Genomic DNA, 20,741 nt, shown 5'->3' with positions numbered 1-20,741 from the left:
CCCTGCTAGAAGAGTATGAATGAATTGACAAGAGTCTGCAGTGAAGGTTCAGATGGGTGTTACCTGCTGGGGGGGGGGAGGAGTTCTGCACAGTTCGCCTCTGGCAGCACTGATTGGTTAGTGCCGCGGTGCTCAGCCTCTTCTAACAGCTGATCGACGGAGGTCCTGGGTGTCGTACCGCCGCCCATCTGATGTTGATGATCTAGGTAAAAGTTAAAAAAGAGAAAAAAAACTAGATGCGTATACAAAACACATATATGACTGAAGACTGTCAGGTGAGATCTGAATGCTGGACGTGTTTTGTGTATGCATTGTGGTTTTTTTTTGTATCTTTTTATTTTTTATTATTATTCTTTTTTACCATTCCAGACATAACATTGTTATTGGTGTGATAATAGTGTTATTAATATGAAGATTATATGTGGTTTCTTGATATTATTTGTTTTGTCTATGGGCTCTCAGGGTTAGATTTATGCTGACTCCACTCTTTCCTATTGGTTGACTGTATATTTGGTTTATTACTGAATTCCATGACCACCCAGTCTAATAAATCATCCCTTTGTTTAACCCACGCAGTGAACACCATAAAAACAATAGTGTCAGAATTTGTCACCTTGCCTCCCCCAAAAAATTTTGTAAAAAATGATCACAAGGTTGTATATATCCTAAAATGATATTAACAACAATTACAGATTGCCTCACACAGCTCCGTCGGTAGAAATATAGAAAAAGTTATGGCTGTTAGTTTGCTTTGTGTTGCCGTATTCTATTGTCCAAAAAAAGATATTTTTAAAAGGTATTAAAGCATTAAAAAAAAATGTAAATTTGGTATCTCAATAATTGTACTGATCACAAAAATGAAACTAAAAAAACAACAACGTTGGGGACTTTTTTGTTTGTTTGTTTTTAGACTGCCATTTTTTGGTATACATTTAATGTATATGCAAACGTAAATTATAAAATGGGTTGTGACCCCCCCCCCCCCCCCCCCCCCCCAAGCTGGCAGGACTGTCTATAACAGGTATTACAGTTGTGGCAGGTGTTAACCTAAATGTCATTGGCCGCTGTAGACCTCCTTTTGAGGGTAAGCTGTCTACGGTTCTTCGCACAGTACAATCCCAGGTTTCTTGAGATGCCATCATGAAGTAGCCTGAAGTAATTATACAATCACGGTGACCATCTCCTCTCTTGCTTTCTGTGACAGCCCCTGAGGGTGAACGGTGTCAAAGTCTACACGGAGAACGTTGACAAGAGGCAGGTTATACTGGATCTCCAGATAAGGTGAGGTTTGGATCTATACGGTGTATCTGGTTTTCATATAAAAAAAAAAAAAAAAAGTCAAATAATCACAGTGGTCAGAAAAAGATGACGTTAAAGCTTTTAAGATGAACATTAAAAATATAGCATTATTAATATCTACTGTGCTGAGATTTAAAAAAAAAATTATATACAAAATGGCCATAGAGCAGGGCGACAGTACCAGAAATCTTTACTCTTTAGGTGTCCTGCAGCTCCAGCGCCGTGCTCTAGTACCCACCTTTCAGTCATGTTTATCAGTCATGTGACCGCTGCAACCAATCAGTGGCCTCAGCGGTCACATGTGCATGAACGGCAAGTGACTGCTGAGGGCATTGATTGTCAGCAGTGGTCACAATTATGGATATAATACCGGGGACCAAATGGTCAAGGTCTGGATCATCAGGATATTTAAAAGGATTTATTTTATTTTTTTTGGTGCCTATTTTTATTTTATTTTTTTCTTCAAAAAAATCATAAGAAAACCCCTTCAAAGTTACAGGTCCAATTTCTGAGACTGCACTACTGAGAGATTCTTGTGACCTGTTTTCTGTCAGCTGCACCTGCTTCATACCGTAATATTGCATCCTACATGGCTTGAAAGGCATCAATGTGAATAGGGACATGAAAGGGAATGGGCATTTGTATCTGAAAAGAATATCAATGACAAAACTTGACAGAAAACCGAGCAGGAAACGTCATGAATAGGGATGAGCGAACTTCATATTTTGAAGTTCGGATTGGGGTTTATGCCGAATTGCGTTATGGGTTCCGTTACCACGGACCATAACGCAATTCCATGACGGAATGCCTTTAGAGGCATTCATCATTCATTCCTTCATAATAGAAGTCTATGGCCTGCATAACGGATCCGTCCCATTTACGTTATGCTGGAGTCCTCTCCTGCATAACGTAAACGGCATGGATCCGTTATGTAGGCCATAGACTTCTATTATGAAGGAATGAATTACGAATGCCTCTAAAGGCATTCTGTCATGGAATTGCGTTATGGTCCGTGGTAACGGAATCCATAACGCAATTCAGCGTATACCCCAACCCGAACTTCAAAATATGAAGTTCGCTCATCCCTAGTCATGAACTTCTCTCAGTAGTGCAGCCTTAGGCTTCAGGCATGTATCTCCTGATAGAATGCATAACAGTTTTCACGTTTTAGTCAATACTTTAAAGGGGGTGTCCTATTTCAAGTGGATCAAAGTTTTTTCCATATCTGCATTATAAATTCTGTATACAGGCTGAAAAAAAGGAGATAACGCCCAAATAAATTTATAAAAGGCACTTACAAGAGGAAACCGGACAACTCAGAGGATCGACCTATAATGAAGAACAGATGATAACTTACCTGGCAGATCCCACGCTTCTTTTCCTGTTCTCCTGGCAGTACTCTGTTTTATCAGCAGGCGTGATGATGTCATGTCAACATGTGCCGCTGCAGCCAATCACGGCCTCCTCAGTACATCACTGAAGTTAGTGATTGGCTGCAGTGGTCAAGTGTTGTTAATGTGATATCACTGCTGCAGCCGAGAAAACGAAGAACTGCTGGGAAAACCTGAGCAGTGGTGTGGGATCTGTCAGGTAGGTAATCGTCTGTTCTTTATTACAGGTCCATGCCCTGAGTTGTCTGGTTTCCTTGGTGCTGTTTTCTTTGTATCACTGCTGTCCGAGATGGTGCTGCTTTACAGGCGCATAACTAGAATTCAAAGGGATCCATAACAATGTCTGTATTGGGCCCCCCTTAATTGACGGCAGCAAAGCAAACAGCGGCATGTCTACTTCTACATCACAAGATAGTCCGCACAAGGGTGAACCCACATAGTAGTCCTATATAGCAGCCCCCTCAGCGTCTGCACCCCGGGGCTTCTACTGTGTGTGCTACAGCTATAGTCACCCCTGTGGCCCCGTATTATATTATAGTGATTCCCAGTGTCGGACTGGGGTGCCTAGGGCCCACCAGTAAAATGTATTATGGGGGCTGACCCATTCAAATATTACCTGCTCACACAGCAGCAAGATGCTGCCAGATGATTGAATATGAGGTCCCTGCAGCAACTTTGAGAAGGTAGGTCCTGGGGAAAAGAGGACACTGGCAGCTTTCCTCTACACCTAGAAGACATCTCAGCTCTGATCGTGTCTATAATAATAAACGGGAGTTTCTTTAATAATCTACTGTGTTATGTGCCACTTGTGGCGGGGGTGGGAGACTAGGGGCCCACCGGGGGATTCACCTGTACCCCTGTGGGCCAGTCCGAACCTGGTGATTCCTCTGTGTGTCACACTGGTTAAATGTGATCCTTTTTCGTCTTTTTTTTCTGACCCATGTTATAATACACTGTCTGTACTCCTGAAATCTGACGTCACCGTTCATGTCGGCAGCTCACGGACCTCTCATGTCTGTAATTACTTCAGTGTGGCAGCAAATTGGATGATTTTCAATGACCTCTTTGTTCTTTCCCTTTTTTCAGTTTTGTAGGAAACACAGAAATTGATTTGGAAGTTAAAAGATATTTCTGCAGAGCAGGTGTGAAAAGTATCCAGGTAAATGAGCGTATACATACAAGCAGTGCTAGAATGGTTGTGGCTAATCTCAGGACCCCCCCTTTCCTCCCCCGAACTACCAGACGGGGCACTGAGAGGCCCCAAGAGGTTGTGACGCTGGCTATTTAGTGGACACTTTATATCAGTGCCCCTAATGGAAGACGTATGCCCCTGCTGATATGATTTTAAAAGAGCACCAAAGTTTTTCCCCCAAACTGTAGCTCTGCCATCATACACACGTTTTTTTTTCTTGCTCCCTTGCATCTAAATTAAGAACTGGAAACACGTTTGTGTCTGCAGCTCCTGTGCAGACCTATATGTTTCCATGACATCCATCTGTTCCTCCATAGGGGATGCAGTAAAGGAAACCTGACTGCAGGACTAGACTGATACTACATTTCCCCTACTGAGGAAATGTACTAATACCTGATGCCCCTTTAATGGGTGCCATGTAATGCATGTCTGAGCTGAGTCGGCTCGCGCTGGTATAGACAATCTCGTCTCCATGAAGTATTAAAGTATCTTTTCTTCCATTCCAGCTCCACGGTACGGTGAGGGTAATTCTGGAGCCTTTGCTTGGCGACGTACCAATAATTGGGGCACTTTCTTTATTTTTTCTGAAGAAGCCGGTAAGTAGGATGCATTCATTATTGTAATTTACTCTTCCCATTAAAGGGATTTTCCAGGATTTTGATACTGATGGGTCATTAGTATCTGATTGGTGATACCTCTCGCTGATCAGCTGTTTGAGAAGGCAGCGGTGCTACTGTGCGTGCCACAGCCTTCTCCGTCCTGGGTGTCAGACCCCCACCAATCACATACTGATGAGTGTGTGGAGGTCATCAGTATCAAAATCCCAGAAAGCCCCTTTACAGTTGATTAAAGGCGTGCGACCTACTAGAAGATATTGGGCAGATTTAGTATTGCAAATGACCAGAATTATGGCTCTGAGTCAGTAGTCTGGTACACATACCTTACAATGCATTTTTATAAGGGTTTTAGAGGCTATTTCAAGTCCTTCCAACAGGGCAGCATGGCTTAGAGTGGTTGTGCGTTATGCCTTGACGTCAGCAGATCATGTCGCACTAACCGGCCCCTTGTCCTTACCAATGGGGCTTCCTATGTTATAAGGCTCCAGTGCAGGACGTAACCAACAGTGACTAAAAAAGCTAAACAGATTTTCCACAGGGTGCAATGGTAGGCTAATAAGTATTTAAAAAGGCAGTTTTACATTACATTAGTAGCACAACCCCTTTGAGTGAAAACTTTTTTGCCATAAGTAAGTATACAAAAATAACAAAAGAAGCAATACTTACCGCATTTCTCTATTGCTGCTTCCAGCATCCTGGTCCTGCAGCGCTAGCGCCATCTTCCTGGCTGCAGCGGTGGCGTCCAATACACACCCTAGGTCACCGTGCAGTCACTGGCCTCAGCAGTATACGGGACAAGAAAGCGGAGCCCAGTTATTGCCTGAAATGATGACCTGGTGTGTACAGGACCCTGCACGCAGGCAAAAAAGTCGGGGTGAATATCGCTTCTTTTGTTCATTTACTGCTGCTGACAAAGTTTTAATTTAACTTGGACAACCCCTTTAAGATGTGACACCGTGCGCCACCTTATAAGTGGTATTCGTTTAGGCTTCTTTCACACTAGCGTTAGCAGTGCCCGGCTAGCGCACTATAAAGGGGACGGGACGGAGATCCGGCCGCAGCCGGCAAACATGCCGAGAGGCGGCCGTAGAAAAACCGCAGCGTTCTGCCGGACACTCCTAACGCTAATGTGAAAGTAGCTTTAGACTAAACACTAACAATGCACAGAATTCATCCTCCAGCGTCTAAATCGTAGACCATATTACTAGATCTGCCCCAGTGTATGCCATTGTGTCTCTGTACTGTAGCCCCGGAGATGAACAGCATTATTTTATAGAAACCTTTCAGTGGTATGTACTGTACTAAGTACTATTGGCGGCAGTATGAGGCCAATTACTGCAGACTGGATTTCTGATTGGCCACAGACTTTAGACTGCATTGCCTTCTGTAAAATAAAGTTTTTACCGCTATGTTTCATTGTGCCATCACTGAACTACATTGCCCAGCATGTATTTTAACGGGAAGCCGTCGGTGCCTATCCATATATTATTTAGTATGTGTCGTGCTCGTGTGCATTATTTATGTGTCTTTCATATAAAACTGTTTGAGTTTACTTTAGCTAGGTCTGCAACACGTGTCTCTCCAGCTGTCGTTTAGTGTCTTCAGCTATTATAGCATGCCGGGACTTTGTTTCTCTGCAGCTGGAGAATAATAAGGTTACACTGAAACGTTTCTTTATTGTAGTCGGATCATACAGTCTATGGGTCATGCACATGGGTTTGTCTACATTTTGGCCCTCAACCATGGATCCTCAGGATACTGAAACCTTTTGTGTGTACGCAACATTTTTCACTGTATTGCCCGATTCACACAACTGTATTTTTGCACATTGGATGCGGACCCATTAATTTCAGTGGCGCTAAAAAAAATGCAGACAGCACACCGTGTGCTGTCCAGATCCGTATATCCATTTCGCAGCCCCGCAAGAAAGATAGAACATGTCTTATTCTTATCTGTTTTGCAGACAAGAATAGGCATTGCTACAATGGGTCCGCAAAAATATTAAGAAAACGGATGCAACACGGACGTCATCCTTGTTTTTTGTGGATCCGTGGTTTGCTGACCTCAAAATGCATACGGTCGTGTGAATGCACCCTCATCGATAGAAATAACTACCGTATTCTCCTCCACAATGCAGTCCACGTGTACCCACAGAAAATACGGATGTTTGCCTGGCCCCAAAGAAATAAATGGGTCAGTGTGCTATCCGCCAAAAATACGATTAAGAATGCAGTCGTCTGTATGAGGCCAGGTAAGTGTTCAGATCAGCATAAGTCACATACATGAAAGGTTGATCCTTTGGCAGATGCAGCATTGATGGAAAAAACGGGAAATTGAAGTGGACATGAATAGTTAATGGGGTTATAAAGCAGTGCAAGGACACAGGGGGGTAGGTTCAAAGAGCAAAATAAGTGTCTTGGGAATATCAGTTGCAGACCTTTAGAAGCTCCTGTAGACATCAGGAGCACCGACCAGATACAGGGCTTAAATGGAACCAGGAGACACCAGGTACAGTGACCAAGAGCAGGCACGGGTCAGAACCAGGAAATACCATGAGCAGCCCCCAAAACCGGCCAGGTTAGAAAACAGGATGGTGGTCATGGCCCAGATACATGGTCACCCAGGTGGAGACTGTCTGTCTGATATCGGGTAGCAGTAGCTGGAACTTTAAGCAGGACACATGGCCAAATGCAGAAGCTTGGTCAGCAGGACATAGTCAAGAACATACCCAAGGGTTGTCACCAAGAGGTGAAGAAATTCAGGAACCAAACGTGATCAAAGGACAAGGCAGGCAGGGCATAGTCACTGCTACCCAGTAGTACCACAAATACCAGGAATAGCTTAGTTTGAGCTAGAAACAATCTTGATTCAAGCCGGCATGAGCCAAAATACACAAGAGCAAAGGAGAGGACGGGTTCATCCAAGAATATAGTTGGGAAATTTACATCCTCAGGCAACTGTAATGAGAGAACCAGCTGCATATTTATCACAGATCATGAGGAGAGAGCAGCACCAACCATTCATGACACATAGGTTGCACCCCATTTATGTGAAAGGCATACGCATTCCTGTTTATGGTATCTTGCATTGGCACCTACTTCATCCATGTTCAGGACACCTCTCTCTGTGGTGATAGACCAACACTCTGCATCAGGTGTACATGCAGTTCGGCAGGTCCGTGCAGAATGAGAAGGTTGACCAAGTGATTGGCCACCAGGGGTTGGAGACAGAGGGATGGGGAGTAGAAGAAGACAGGAGGGACTACCTGCAAACACAGATTTGTAGGCTCCTTGCTTTGACACAGATATAAACCCTATGGGAACTGATTTGGCTTTGTGGTGATGTGCTCTCACCCCTCCTCCATACGTTGTGGATTATGGCATGTCTTTCACCGAGTGGTTTATGATCTGTTCACAAATGTAAGATTAGATGAAGATCACACAACACAATTAATGCATTTATGTAAGGAACAAGTTACCTAAAACCAATACCACCCATGTGAGAAATTACCTGGCCTCAAAATAACTGGTTACTCCACCTGTGGAAAATATGAAGGTAGATATCGAGAAGGAGGGGTGAATACCTCAAGATTATCAAGAGTCAGAAGAGGTCAACTTGTTCTGAGCACACTGGATGCTGAACTTACGTGTAGAAGCCTACCATAGATACTGTAATAACTATTCTCATTTTTGCAATTACAAAAGTATTCAGATCCAGGAGGTGGTTTGAAAAAATGCTGAATATTTTTGTGGCACCCAGTGGAATTTTTCACCTCCCATAGTTAAGTTCTGCAGTTCCTCAAATACATTTAAAGTACTTGTAGTCTTTATATTAGCGTTTACCTCTGTGAATATGAACGAGGCTTGTGCACAGTATGCATCAATCCATTTTCCTAAGATTAGATTTTTCTCCCCATTAGTATTAGATGAAATAGAAGAGCGCTCCGTCTCGTCTTCAGGACAGTGGAATTTGCAGGCTGCGTCCATAAGCCAGAATTTTTGTCCCTCTCATATTTTCCAGCCCAGCATAATTGGCAGAGGTTCGTGGTGTTGTCCCCGGAGTGTTTGCAGGACCTCGCTCCCCTTATAAGGCAATCTAGTCCAAATTAATAATTATGTGCATTCTTATCAAATGCGTCGGAGCAGACCCCGCGGCTTCTTGTTTGGACATGCTGTAGCCTCCGCTCAGATACACTTGGCAACGCTTCACATAACCTTGTGTAGCTGAGGAGAAACTTGTTGTCATTTACAGTAGATTAAAAGCTTTATTATTCAGGAAAGAGATGTCTTTGTATGGAGAGGAGTCTGAACCCTCTACCCGAGGAAGGGACGGCCAATGGAGCGAGTTGCGGACCTGGCTTATACTATAATAGACTGGAGCTTAAGAGCGCGTCTGTGGGGTAACAGGCTGATCATGGGGCATTATATTCGTAATCCCAGCACAGTCAGTACTTCTCTAGCTTGAAATGGTTTTTTATAAAATTACCTATAAAGCAATTTACTAACATAAAAGTGATTTTTAAAATATGCATCAGTGCGATCTCATTACTTTAACATACAACCGCCAGAGTCCGATAATACAGGCCTCCCTAAAACAGGAAATGCTTCCTGTGCAATCTTATATACAAAACCATGACTATTAAAGCATTACTGATGCTTTAGTCGACCTGAAAATTCACCAGAAAATAACTTCTAAACTAACTACACAGACATGTAGAGCGGCGCCCAGGGACCCCCCTGCACTTACTGTTATACCTGGGCGCCGCTTCGATCTCCCGTTATTGCCTCCGGTATCTTCATAGTTAAGCTCCACCCAGGGGAACCTGCCGGCGTCTCATTCTCCCATGCTGTAGCGCTGGCCAATTGCAGCGCTCAGCTCATAGCCTGAGAGAGAAAAAAGCCTCTCAGGCTATGAGCTGAGCGCTGCGATTGGCCAGCGCTACAGCACAGGAGAAGGAGGCGCCGGCAGGTTCCCCTGAGTGGAGCCTAATTATGAAGATACCAGAGGCAATAACGGGAGAACGGAGCGGCGCCCAGGTATAACAGTAAGTGCAGGGGGGTCCCTGGGCGCCGCTCTACATGTCTGTGTAGTTAGTTTAGAATTTTTTTTTCTGGTGAAAGGTCCTCTTTAAGGCTCATGCTCAGGAACGTTTTTTTTTTTTTTTATTTTCTGTGTCCTTTCCATTTTTTTTTTGTGAAAATAAGGCGTCATGCACACAACCGTGCCGTTTTTTTTGCAAACCGTGGATCCGCAAAAAATGGAAGCCGCCCGTGCGCCTTCCTCAATTTGCGGAACGGGCGGCCGTCAATATAATGCCTATTCTTTTCCGCAAAGCGCAAACAAGAATAGGACACGTTATATTTTTTTAGCTGGGCCGCGGAACGGAACAACGGATGCGGACAGCACACAGAGTGCTGTCCGCATCTTTTGCGGCCCTATTGAAGTGAATGGGTCCGCATCCGAGCCGCCAAAACAGCGTTGCATGAGGCCTAACTCGGTGTGCATTACGTGTCCGTGTGTCCGCATGCCCGTTCTGCAAAAAAAATAAAAAATAATAGAACATGTCCTATTATGGACAAGAATAGGACTGTTCTAGTAGGGGCCAGATGCTCTGTTCCACAAAATGCGGAATGCACACGGGCGGTATGCGTGTTTTGTGGATCTGCAATTTGCAGACCGCAAAACAGTCAATGGTCGTGTGCATGAGCCCTTAGTTTTCTAACATGCGCTGTAAAAACCAAGGGTATGTTCACACATCTTTTGATTGGCATAGAAGCCACCTCCCATTGTTTTTGAAATCACGTCCTTTCTTGGTGCAGTTGCCACTATAGACCGGTGCCACGCGAACAGCAGCACCGCCTCCCATTTAGAATATTTTGAGCCGGATTCCACACGGCTGCCTAGTGGGTTTTTGGTTGTGGGGAACGGTGCCTAAAGCTGGAATCTGGTTACTGTGGGTCACGGTGTCCCTTTTTATTTGCCCTCTGTTATACACACAGGCAGTGTTGTGCAGGTATACGTATAATAACGTGGCAGGAACGCCAGTTGTCCACTTGTGTGCTGAACGGCCTCTATGTGGCAATGATGAGTGTCAGCTAGGACGCAGCACATTGTGCTGTGGTTACGATACTGGTGCATGCCCGTCGTGTGAGTGACACGAGTTGTAGGAAATATCTGTGGTCAGCTGTAGAAGAGATATGACTAGAACTTGAAGGTTTCTAGGCACAGTGCCTACTTCTCCACAAAACGGCCTTGTGTATAACGTTTTCCGCAGCAATAAACCGCCATTAGAAGAGGAGTCTATGAGCACAGACCCCTGCTGCAACGAGCAGCTATGGCCTTTTCCACGTTCTTTGTAAGTTTTGTGGACGTTACATTCTACATTGTTATCTCTTTGTAATAATGGGGGCTAATTATCAGTAGGACGTATGGCTGGGGGCCTAAGGCGTCAAACAAACCAGGATCGGAGGTGGATGGCGTATCGCCGTTGTCAGATTATAATTCGCAGCAGGCGCCTCCTGTGTGTATTGGGACTTGTGGATCTGAAAGCTGCCAAGACCCAAATGAATGTGTGAGGCACGTCCGAGAAGCTGAGGGTATCTTTCCAGTCATTGTGAAAGGCTGTCTGTGGTTTGACGTTTCCTGTCGTTAGTTGGAATGGGAAAAATGAAATCATAATGACAGAAATGTGAAGTTTTTCTCCAGCTGCTTGTTCTTGGCCTGCAGAAAAAGAGTCACGGTAATAACGCTCAGTTTTTCTTCACTAGGCTTATACTTTTAAAATCCATTATGTGTTGTGAAAAGTAAAACCTATGCAGAGGTAGCAGAGCTTAATTTGTCATTTAAAAGAAAACTTAAGCCAGGGATCTTAAGAAACCTTACTCGTATGTATGGAGCCAGGGGTCATTTAATGTATAAAAAATTCTGAAAGCACTCAGGTCACCAACCATATCTGCTCGACGTGATCTCCTCGTGTTAATCGTCTTTAGAATTTTGTCATTGTTTTTGTTTTTGTTTTGTTGCTTTTGGATATAATGATACTCTTACCAAATGTACAAACTGCCTTGTATGAGATGCACTGATTTTGTACTCTATATACGATACCACATATATATGATTATTATTCTTATGAATAAATAAAATACTTTGAAACTAAAAGAAAACTTAAAGGGGTTGTCTGAGATGATTAAAAATCTTGGACGTGGCTCAGAATGGTGTAAAATAAAAGAAAAAAAATATTATATTTACCTGTGCACCACTGCACTTGATGAAAACCGGAGTTATTAATATTGGCTTAATTCTATAGAACAGGGATCAGCAACATTCGGCACTCCAGGTGTTATGAAACTACAACTCCCAGCATGCCAACTTACTCGGCTGTTCTTGTAACTTCCAGAAAAGTGAAAGGAGGCTTCTGGGAGTTGTAGTTACACCGGAGGTTGCTGATCCCTGCTATAGAAGTAGGGTTCATATTGATTTTATGGCTGCTGCTTCTCGCAGGCCAGTGACGTCATGACCCGTAACATGGCCTGGACGTAGGTCAGCCCCATTGAAGCGATACCAATGTATACAATGTACGCCGCTGTGCTTGGTAAGCTGCGAGAAGGCGTGTCGCTCACAGGAGCGCTGGTGCCGTCTCAAACAGCTGATCGGCTGGGGTCCCGGTTGTCGCGCGGACCCCCACAATCAGATACTGATGACCGGTGCAGAGGATACGGAGTCAGTATATAAGTCTTAGGAATACCTTTTTGTTTAGTCTGCAGTAGTCCCTCACCGTCTGTGTACAAGAGGATCTAGGCAGAGGAACTGAGCTCCTGAGCATGTGACACATTAGGTGGACATTCTGAAAGGGAATCCCAACAACAGGGGGCGCCATTACACGTATGTACAAGAAATATCTAAATGCCTGGTACTGCAGCTCAGTCCCATTTGGGACAGTACGAGACACCGTTTCGTGCAAACAAGCTGCTGTGCCTGTGTAAACAATTGAGGGTGCACGCCCCGAACTGTCCTGTTCAGCAGTTCTGTGGGGCCCGCACTGACTAAATATTGATGGCCTATGTGTTTAACCCCTTCCCAACAGCTGGAGCGGAGCAGGTGCTATAACCCCTGGGTGCCTTCTGTTTTACAGAGCAGACGACCAGGGCTAATGTCTGCACACAACCTAAGTCTGCAGATGCCGTGGTCAATTAATGGCATCTGATTGGCCTGAAGGTGACAGGGCTCCAAAGGAAAAGACTGAATTCATCATAACCTGCTATGTAAAGTCACAGTAGAATAGGAGTAATAACCTCTGAGGGAAGGGGAGGTTGTTTAAAAAGGTTAAAAAAATAAATAAATAATGTTTTAAAAAGTATTTAAAAAATATATAAAAATTAAAATCACCCCCTTTCACAATAATAAAAATAAACAAAAAGTAAATAAGGATCATGGGCATCGCCACATCCTAAAATGTCTAAACTATCATAATAGAAATGTATTTATCCTATACGGTGAACGCCGTACTGGAAAAAAAAGTTAAAATGGCCAATTTGCTGTTTTTTTTGTTTTGTTTTTGTTTCTCAACCTCCCTAAAAAATGTTTAATAAAAAGTGATAGTCGCATCCCAAATGGTATCACTGGAAACTACAGGTCGCCCGCAAGCAATGAGCCCTTATACGGCGTATAAGCATATTAAATAAAAGCATTCCAGTATGTGGAGAAGCTAATGCCATCACTCGTCATTTCCGGCAGGAGATCGTGTTTACGCACAAACGATTGAATTACCTGATGAATGACTGTTTCTATCATCGCTAATGAGCGTTATTATGAATGCTCGTTAGCGATAGACGGACCGAGAATCGCACAGATTAAAGGGCCCGTAAGAGAGATGTTATAGTGTCATCCCAATTTTACACCTACTATAATCAGGAGGATGACTTTTCAAATAACATCTTCACAGCAGCAATGGATTACTTATATAAGTAGGTAAGTACCTGGCAATGTAGGGCAAATTGAGGAGCTGTGATATCGCTTATTTTTTTTTCCTGATGGGCTGCTCCATTCTCTCGCTGTGCCCCACGTTCTGGTTTCCCACCCTGTATGCTAATTCATACCATCCGTACAGGGAGGCGGACACAGGCGTGTTCCTCAGGGGGCGTCTCCTTCTCCCTGGCTGTGAGCAGGCCAATCGCAGCGGAGTGTGTCACTGCCAGGGAGAAGGTGAGTTTTTTTTTCTGAGAAACTTGGCGGTCTCCCTGTCCCGATGGTATGGATTAGCATACAGGGTGGGAAACCAGAACGTGGGACACAGCAAAAGAATGGAGCAGCCCATCAGAAAAAAATAAGGGACATCACATCTCCTCAATATGCCAGCTATTTATATGGTAATGTCAGGACCGGTGAAAGGTCTTTTATGCATCATATGTAAATTTTGTCCGGTCTTACCTGATGGGGATAGAACACTGTGAAAAACAAAACCTGATGGATCCCATTATTCCAGACTTTACAAATAAAAATCTGTCATGTGAGCCAGTGGAAAACCATAAAGCATGTGTGAACAGAGCCTTATAATTCTACAGCCTATGGCTGTCATCTTGTACAATATTTCTAAAACGAGTTCAGTTTTACCCGTGCTTTTCCGCCATTCTTTTGGATCCTGAAGAAGAGCTCACAGGAGTTCTCCCTTGTATGTACATGTAAGGTGGCGTATGCCATTCAGTTAGAGGGGTGTTAAGGTTAATTATTTGCTATACAGAGGTGGCTATATGTTTAGATACACCAGTGCATATGGGTTTCTGGGTTTTGGTAAGTTGAACCATTTGTCACTTTATCATTTTTACAAATAAGTATTTATTTTCCATTTTAGCTCCTTGATATCAACTGGACAGGACTTACAAATATGTTGGATATTCCCGGTCTGAAGTGAGTACAAATAGAAAATAATTTCAAACGTCATTTAATCGAGTATAAAAGTTAATAATGCACACGTGTATCAAAAATAGGGGAACAGGATTTAATAAATGACATCTGATTAATGACCCTATAACAGCTTGTTTCAGTAAACTATGTCGCTTGGTAATCAGATTAAGAGTCCGATGGCTTTCCCCATAGAGTCCGATGGCTTTCCCCATAGAGTCCGATGGCTTTCCCCATAGAGTCCCATGGCTTTCCCCATAGAGTCCGATGGCTTTCCCCATAGAGTCCGATGGCTTTCCCCATAGAGTCCGATGGCTTTCCCCATAGAGTCCGATGGCTTTCCCCATAGAGTCCGATGGCTTTCCCCATAGAGTCCGATGGCTTTCCCCATAGAGTCCGATGGCTTTCCCCATAGAGTCCGATGGCTTTCCCCATAGAGTCCGATGGCTTTCCCCATAGAGTCCGATGGCTTTCCCCATAGAGTCCCATGGCTTTCCCCATAGAGTCCGATGGCTTTCCCCATAGAGTCCGATGGCTTTCCCCATAGAGTCCGATGGCTTTCCCCATAGAGTCCGATGGCTTTCCCCATAGAGTCCGATGGCTTTCCCCATCACTTTCATGTTGACACACATCACCACTAGGGATGAGTGAATTGATTTTGGATTAAACATCCGAAGTCGATTCGCATGAAACTTCGTTCTAATACTGTACGGAGCAGGATCTCCGTACAGTATTAGAATGTATTGGCTCCAATGAGTGGTACCTTGGAACCGAACCAGAGTAAGGGAAATGTTTTTTTACATTACAAATTAATTTATGAAGGTATTGCGCAAAGTCTCACGAGACTTCGCGAAGCATTAACTTTGGCTCATTAGAGCCAATACATTCTAATACTGTACAGAGCTCCTGCTCCGTACAGTATTAGAACGAAGTTTTATGCGAATCGACTTCGGATGTTTCATCCGAAGTCTATTCGCTCATCCCTAATCACCTCCTTACTCTCCAGAATCCCACAATGCCTATCTTCTATATCCTCCTCTTTCTCCTCTTGCTTTCTAAAACTTAACATGGATAAAACAGAATTCATCATCTTTCCCCCATCTTGCTCACCCCCCCCCCCTCCCCCAACAGACCTTTCTATCGCAATCAATGGCTGCACACACTCCCCGATCAACCAGGTCCGCTGCCTTGGAGTGACCTTGGATTCTGCCCTCTTCTTCCGACCGCACATCCAAGCCCTTTCCACCCCCTTCCGCCTCCATCAACTTTGAGTCTGCGAAAATGCTTGTACATGCCCCCATCATCTCCCGCCTAGACTACTGCAACATCCTCCTCTGTGGCCTTCCATCTAGCACTCTCGCACCCCTCCAATCTATCCTCAACTCTGCTGCCCGACTAATACACCTCTAACCCTGTGATTCCTCTGCCTCTCCCCTCTGCCAATCCCTTCACTGGCTCCACATTGCCCAGTGAATTCCGTTCAAAATACTAACAAATACATACAAGGCCGTCCACAACCTGTCCCCTTCCTACATCTCTGAGCTACTCTCCCGATACACCCCCACACGCAATCTCCGATTCTCACAAGACCTCTTTCTCCCCTCTTCCCACAATCGCCTCCAAGATTTCCCTCGTGCATCCCCCACACTCTGGAACTCGCTACCCCAACATATCAGACTCTCACCTACTGTGGAATCCTTCAAAAGAAACCTAAAAACCCACCTCTTCAGACAAGCCTACAACCATTGACCTTGCTGCCTCTATACCGCCATGACCAGCTTCACCCGCACCTACTGTGTCCTTCTCCCATACCATGTAGGTTGTAAGCCCTCACGGGCAGGGCCCTCTCTCCTTCTGTACCAGTTTGTAACTCGTCTTGTTTATGATTAGTGCAATTGTCTGTATTATGTATGTGCACCTCTTCTCATGTGTACAGCGCTATGGAATGAATGGCGCTTTAATAATAATAAAAGTACGCAAAGTGTATTTCAGACTTTGTACTGCCACCTTGTGGAAGGGATAGGACATTACTGCCACTGTGCAAATTTGTTGATGAATACCAACTAATAATCATCCATAATATAAATATTACATTTTTAACATTGCTTTATGAATATACTGTTGTAACTTAATGTGTTAATGACCAGAGCAAAATTGGCAACCTATTTTAGCGAAGAAAAGACATGTGAAAAAAAAAATATATATATAATGATTTTTCTTTTCTTTTACTTTTCCTACAATTTAAAGGGGTTTTCGTAAAGTTTCTCTTTATTTTTTATTTTTTATCCTTAGGATAAGTCATCAGTTTCTGATTGTTGGGATTCCAACAGCTGGGACCTCCAGTGATCGGCTGTTTGAGAAGCCACTGACCATCGCAGTAGCACTGCGGCCTTCTCTCAGCTCCATACATCGTATAGCGGTTGTGCTATTCACTTCTTTGGGGCTGAGCTGCGCCTAGGCCTTGAGACTGATGAACGTGATGTCACACGGCCTAGTAAAAGCTTGAGAAGGCCGTGGCGCTACTTCAAGCACCAGTGCCTTCTCGACCCCCACCAATCGGATACCGATGAACTATTAAAAAGATAGTTATTTTTACTGATGATCTATCAGAAAACCCCTTTAATCCAAATAATTAAGAAAAAGTATTAGCATGAAAAATAGGCCATCATACAACAAAAAACTGCAGAGGTTGTTTTGGTTGCTCAGCAAATAAAAAGGCTATTGCTATTAAACCACCCCATGTGCAAAACCCTTAAAAGTATCAGGCATTTAAAGGGAATCTGTCACAGCAACCTCCCCATCCAACTGTTTGTGTAGACACATAGCTGTGGACACCTGATTAAAACACTTTCTTCTGTTGATCTAAAGCTCCATTCCCGTGTTATGACCCTTTTCCTTTTATGCAAATTAGGCCATTGGTGCAATGAAGGAGTCACGATTGCACTTGTTGCATCCCGGCTTTGCTCTTTTCTTTCCCCTACCTTGCTGCTTTGCCACTGCCTGACCCTGTCAATCAAAGCAATGAGGGAGGGGCTGGTCACAGAAAGGAGCGAAGCTTGGGTGCAACAAGAGCAACGGTAACGGCCTCGTTGCACCAAAGGCCTAATTTGCATATTGAGAAAAATATATCATAACTCGGGAATGGAGCCTCGGATCGACTAAAGAAAAACGGCATTTTAATCTGGTGAACTACAGCTATGTATCTATGCAAGTAGTTTGATGAGAAGGTCGCTGGTAACAGATTCCCTTTGAAACAGGCGTAGAAAATGGTAAATCGGATGGGCCTGCCAGCCTGTTCCCTTCCCTGCCCACGCTGGCCCACTTTTTTAGACCTGGCATGAGCGGAGAGAAGTTGCAGATTGCGGCGCAATGAAGTACACCTAATATAAATGATCCCCAGAATCCCTCCTATAGTTCCAGTGTATTGATAAGCTGTGGTTATATAAATGCATAAAGATCCTATGAAAATTCATATTTAAAAGCTCTGCAATTTTTTTTATATACTTTGGTGTCAGTGTCTCTTCATTTTCAGTATATGGGCTTTCTGTCAGTGAATGGAAACCGTTTAGCTTACATCTAGTGTTAGGTACAGGATACTGGTTTTTACCGCCAAATGAATTGATATCTCTATAAAGCACTTTTTATTATTATTATTAACAGTGGAATCTGCGACACTATAATTTTGGATATTATATCCAACTATTTGGTTCTTCCGAATCACATCACTATTCCGCTTGTAAGTGACCTACAGATTGCTCAGCTGCGCTTCCCTATTCCCAAGGTGAGTAGAAAAGGCAGAAACGGATTGTGATTCATTATATACAATGTTCTAGCACTTACCTGACGTGGCCTTGCCCATTTTACTAACATATAAAATGTTAACTGAGTGCGGGGTGTTCTTCTACCGGGACCCCAGTGATCAGATGTAATCTGTTGGGGAGCCTGGCAGCAAGTGTTCAACCTCACTGCAGCGCCCCCACGGGGTAAAATATGCATTACATGCTACCCATGGTTATTGGTGGACTGTCTTGTGTCCTCCAGAGTCACATTCTGGCTGTGCACATTATAGTCCTCTCGAATGCAGGACCTCCTCAGTCAGAACTGTATGGAAGGTTTACTAAGACTTGCGCAACAAAAGTGGCACTAAAAAGTTGCAAATAATGGCGGACTCCATGTTTGCACCATCATGAGTTGCGGGTTTTTGTGCTTTCTCACCCAGGGTTTAGCGGGAGGTGGTGTCATCGCTGGATTTACTATAATTTACACCACAATATGGCAGAAATGTGTTGCTCAGATCTACACCAGCCCCTAGGTGGCAGAGATTTGATTTTCTGGTCCTGGAGGACCAGAGATTTGCTTAATTTATTAGGCTACTTTCACACTCGCGTTTGGTGCGGATCCGTCATGGATCTGCACAGACGGATCCGCACCGATAATACAACCGCATTCATCCGTTCAGGACGGATCCGTTTGTATTATCTTTAACATTGCCAAAACTGATCCATCTTGAACTCCATTGAAAGTCAATGGAGGGCAGATCCGTTTTGCATTGTGTCAGTGAAAACTGATCCGTCCTCATTGACTTACAGCGTTTTGGTGCCGCATCTAGAGCGGAATGATGACTGAACGGAGGCAAACTGATGCATTCTGAGCGGATCCTTTTCTATTCAGAATGCATTGGGGCAAAACTGATCCGTTTTGGACCGCTAGTGAGCCCTGAACAGATCTCACAAACGGACCCAGAAACACCAGTGTGAAAGTAGCCCTAGGAGGCATCTGCCTCTTAATAAAGTAGGCACATCTCACTCTGGTGCACAGGAGATTGATTTAAGAAATGCCAGTTATGATAAATCTCCCCCTGTTTCTAAACCAGAAAACCACCTTTAAAGGGGTTGTCTGACTTCAGGAAATGGCCTTTATCATGTAGACAAAGGCACTTACTAATGTATTGTGGTTGTCCATATTGCCTGCTTTGCTGGCTTGATCTAGGGGTTATGGCCCTAGAGAGGTGCAGGCCTCTCTGGTGGCCGGGACCGTGGGAGTGAGCATAGGCCATTGCTTTTTCCTATAGTGTGAAGCACGGCCACCTCTGCTGGATTGGTACATTTATTTTTCTAATTTCAAATTTATTCAGGTGGAGGATTTTACCAGTCCGTCTCCGGCAGTCCGGAATGAATGGAGGTGCAGTGGACATGTGTATAGGACCCTTGTTCTTGTGATCGTGGGAGTCTCAACTATTGGACCCTCCGCTCAGGCCTATTGCACACTACTGTATATATTTTGCAGATCTGCCAGATACATCCCAGAATTTCTGCGGGCACCATTGTCAAAACTGCAAGAATAGGATGTGTGGTTTTTTTTATAAATTTTTTTGTGGGGTGGACATACGGCTGCGGACACCACGCGGTGTGTTGTCCCAATTTTTTTTAGGCCCCATTGAAAAGAATGGGTCTGTATCCAATCCACAAAAAATGCAGATTGGATGCAGAAAAAAAAATAGGGTTGCATGCATGGGTCCATGTGACCAATTCAAGAAACTGTTTGTCCTGTTTTGGTCCAAATAAAATGGTACGCACAAGGAAGGTATCCGATTTTCGCAGACCTGTTTTTCACCGACAGAAAATCTGCCAGCCTTGTTAATAAGCTCTTGCGATGGCACATTTAAAAAATTGAATCCCCCGTCCGGTATGTTTTTTGGAGTGTGAGAAATCATATGATGAGGGATTCCACAGGAATGCGCAGAAAATATAGACTCCATGCACATGTTGCCTTGTTGAAGTCCATTATCTCTTCATGGATAGAGAGGCCGAGAGAATATAAGTGATACCTGAATTCATCTGACACTTTACCTCCATCCCTGTCACTGTCAATCACATTCTCTGCTTCATGTTTCACAGGGGGTTTTGCGGATACATTTTATAGAAGCCCAGGATTTGATGTGGAAGGACACGTACATGAAAGGCCTTGTGAAGGGGAAGTCTGACCCTTATGGCGTCCTCAGGATCGGCAATCAGGTGTTCCAGAGTAAAGTCATCAAAGAGAATCTGAACCCCAAGTGGAATGAAGTATATGAGGTGAGCACCGCAGGGGGTGACGGTGCAGGTGGAACACGTGAAGGCACACACCCTGCCTGAGCTAAATTTTGCTACATTTTAGGGAGTTTTCAGCTCCGCTGACCTTTTTCTAAAAAGTGATCACGGCAGGAGTAGTGTGGGGCTGGGCTTAGCCGCCCTGGCACATTTATTGTAATCTACTCCAGGAAACCACATGTAGATTCCAGTTCTGACACATGGATCTGCAAGTGTGAGCTTCATAATAATTGTGACTTATCTGACACCTGCAGGC

General features: G+C 44.0%; 1 protein-coding gene across 3 annotated transcripts in view; it reads left to right on the top strand.

The window, feature by feature from the left end:
• The window catches only part of ESYT2 (extended synaptotagmin 2), a 124,347-nt gene that overhangs the window by 63,915 nt on the left and 39,691 nt on the right, over positions 1-20,741 (top strand). For all 3 annotated transcript variants that reach the window (XM_044293473.1, XM_044293472.1, XM_044293471.1), the window contains exons 4-9: positions 1,205-1,281; positions 3,777-3,849; positions 4,389-4,478; positions 14,347-14,402; positions 18,057-18,177; positions 20,294-20,470. In XM_044293473.1, coding sequence (XP_044149408.1) covers positions 1,205-1,281; positions 3,777-3,849; positions 4,389-4,478; positions 14,347-14,402; positions 18,057-18,177; positions 20,294-20,470 — 594 coding nt within the window. The remainder of the gene's footprint in view (positions 1-1,204; positions 1,282-3,776; positions 3,850-4,388; positions 4,479-14,346; positions 14,403-18,056; positions 18,178-20,293; positions 20,471-20,741) is intronic.

The sequence above is a fragment of the Bufo gargarizans genome, chromosome 5 (assembly GCF_014858855.1).
Source record: "Bufo gargarizans isolate SCDJY-AF-19 chromosome 5, ASM1485885v1, whole genome shotgun sequence".
Classification (NCBI taxonomy): Eukaryota; Metazoa; Chordata; class Amphibia; order Anura; family Bufonidae; genus Bufo; species Bufo gargarizans.
The sequence above is the reverse complement of the archived record's forward strand: the minus strand, read 5'-3'. Positions and strand labels throughout refer to the sequence as shown.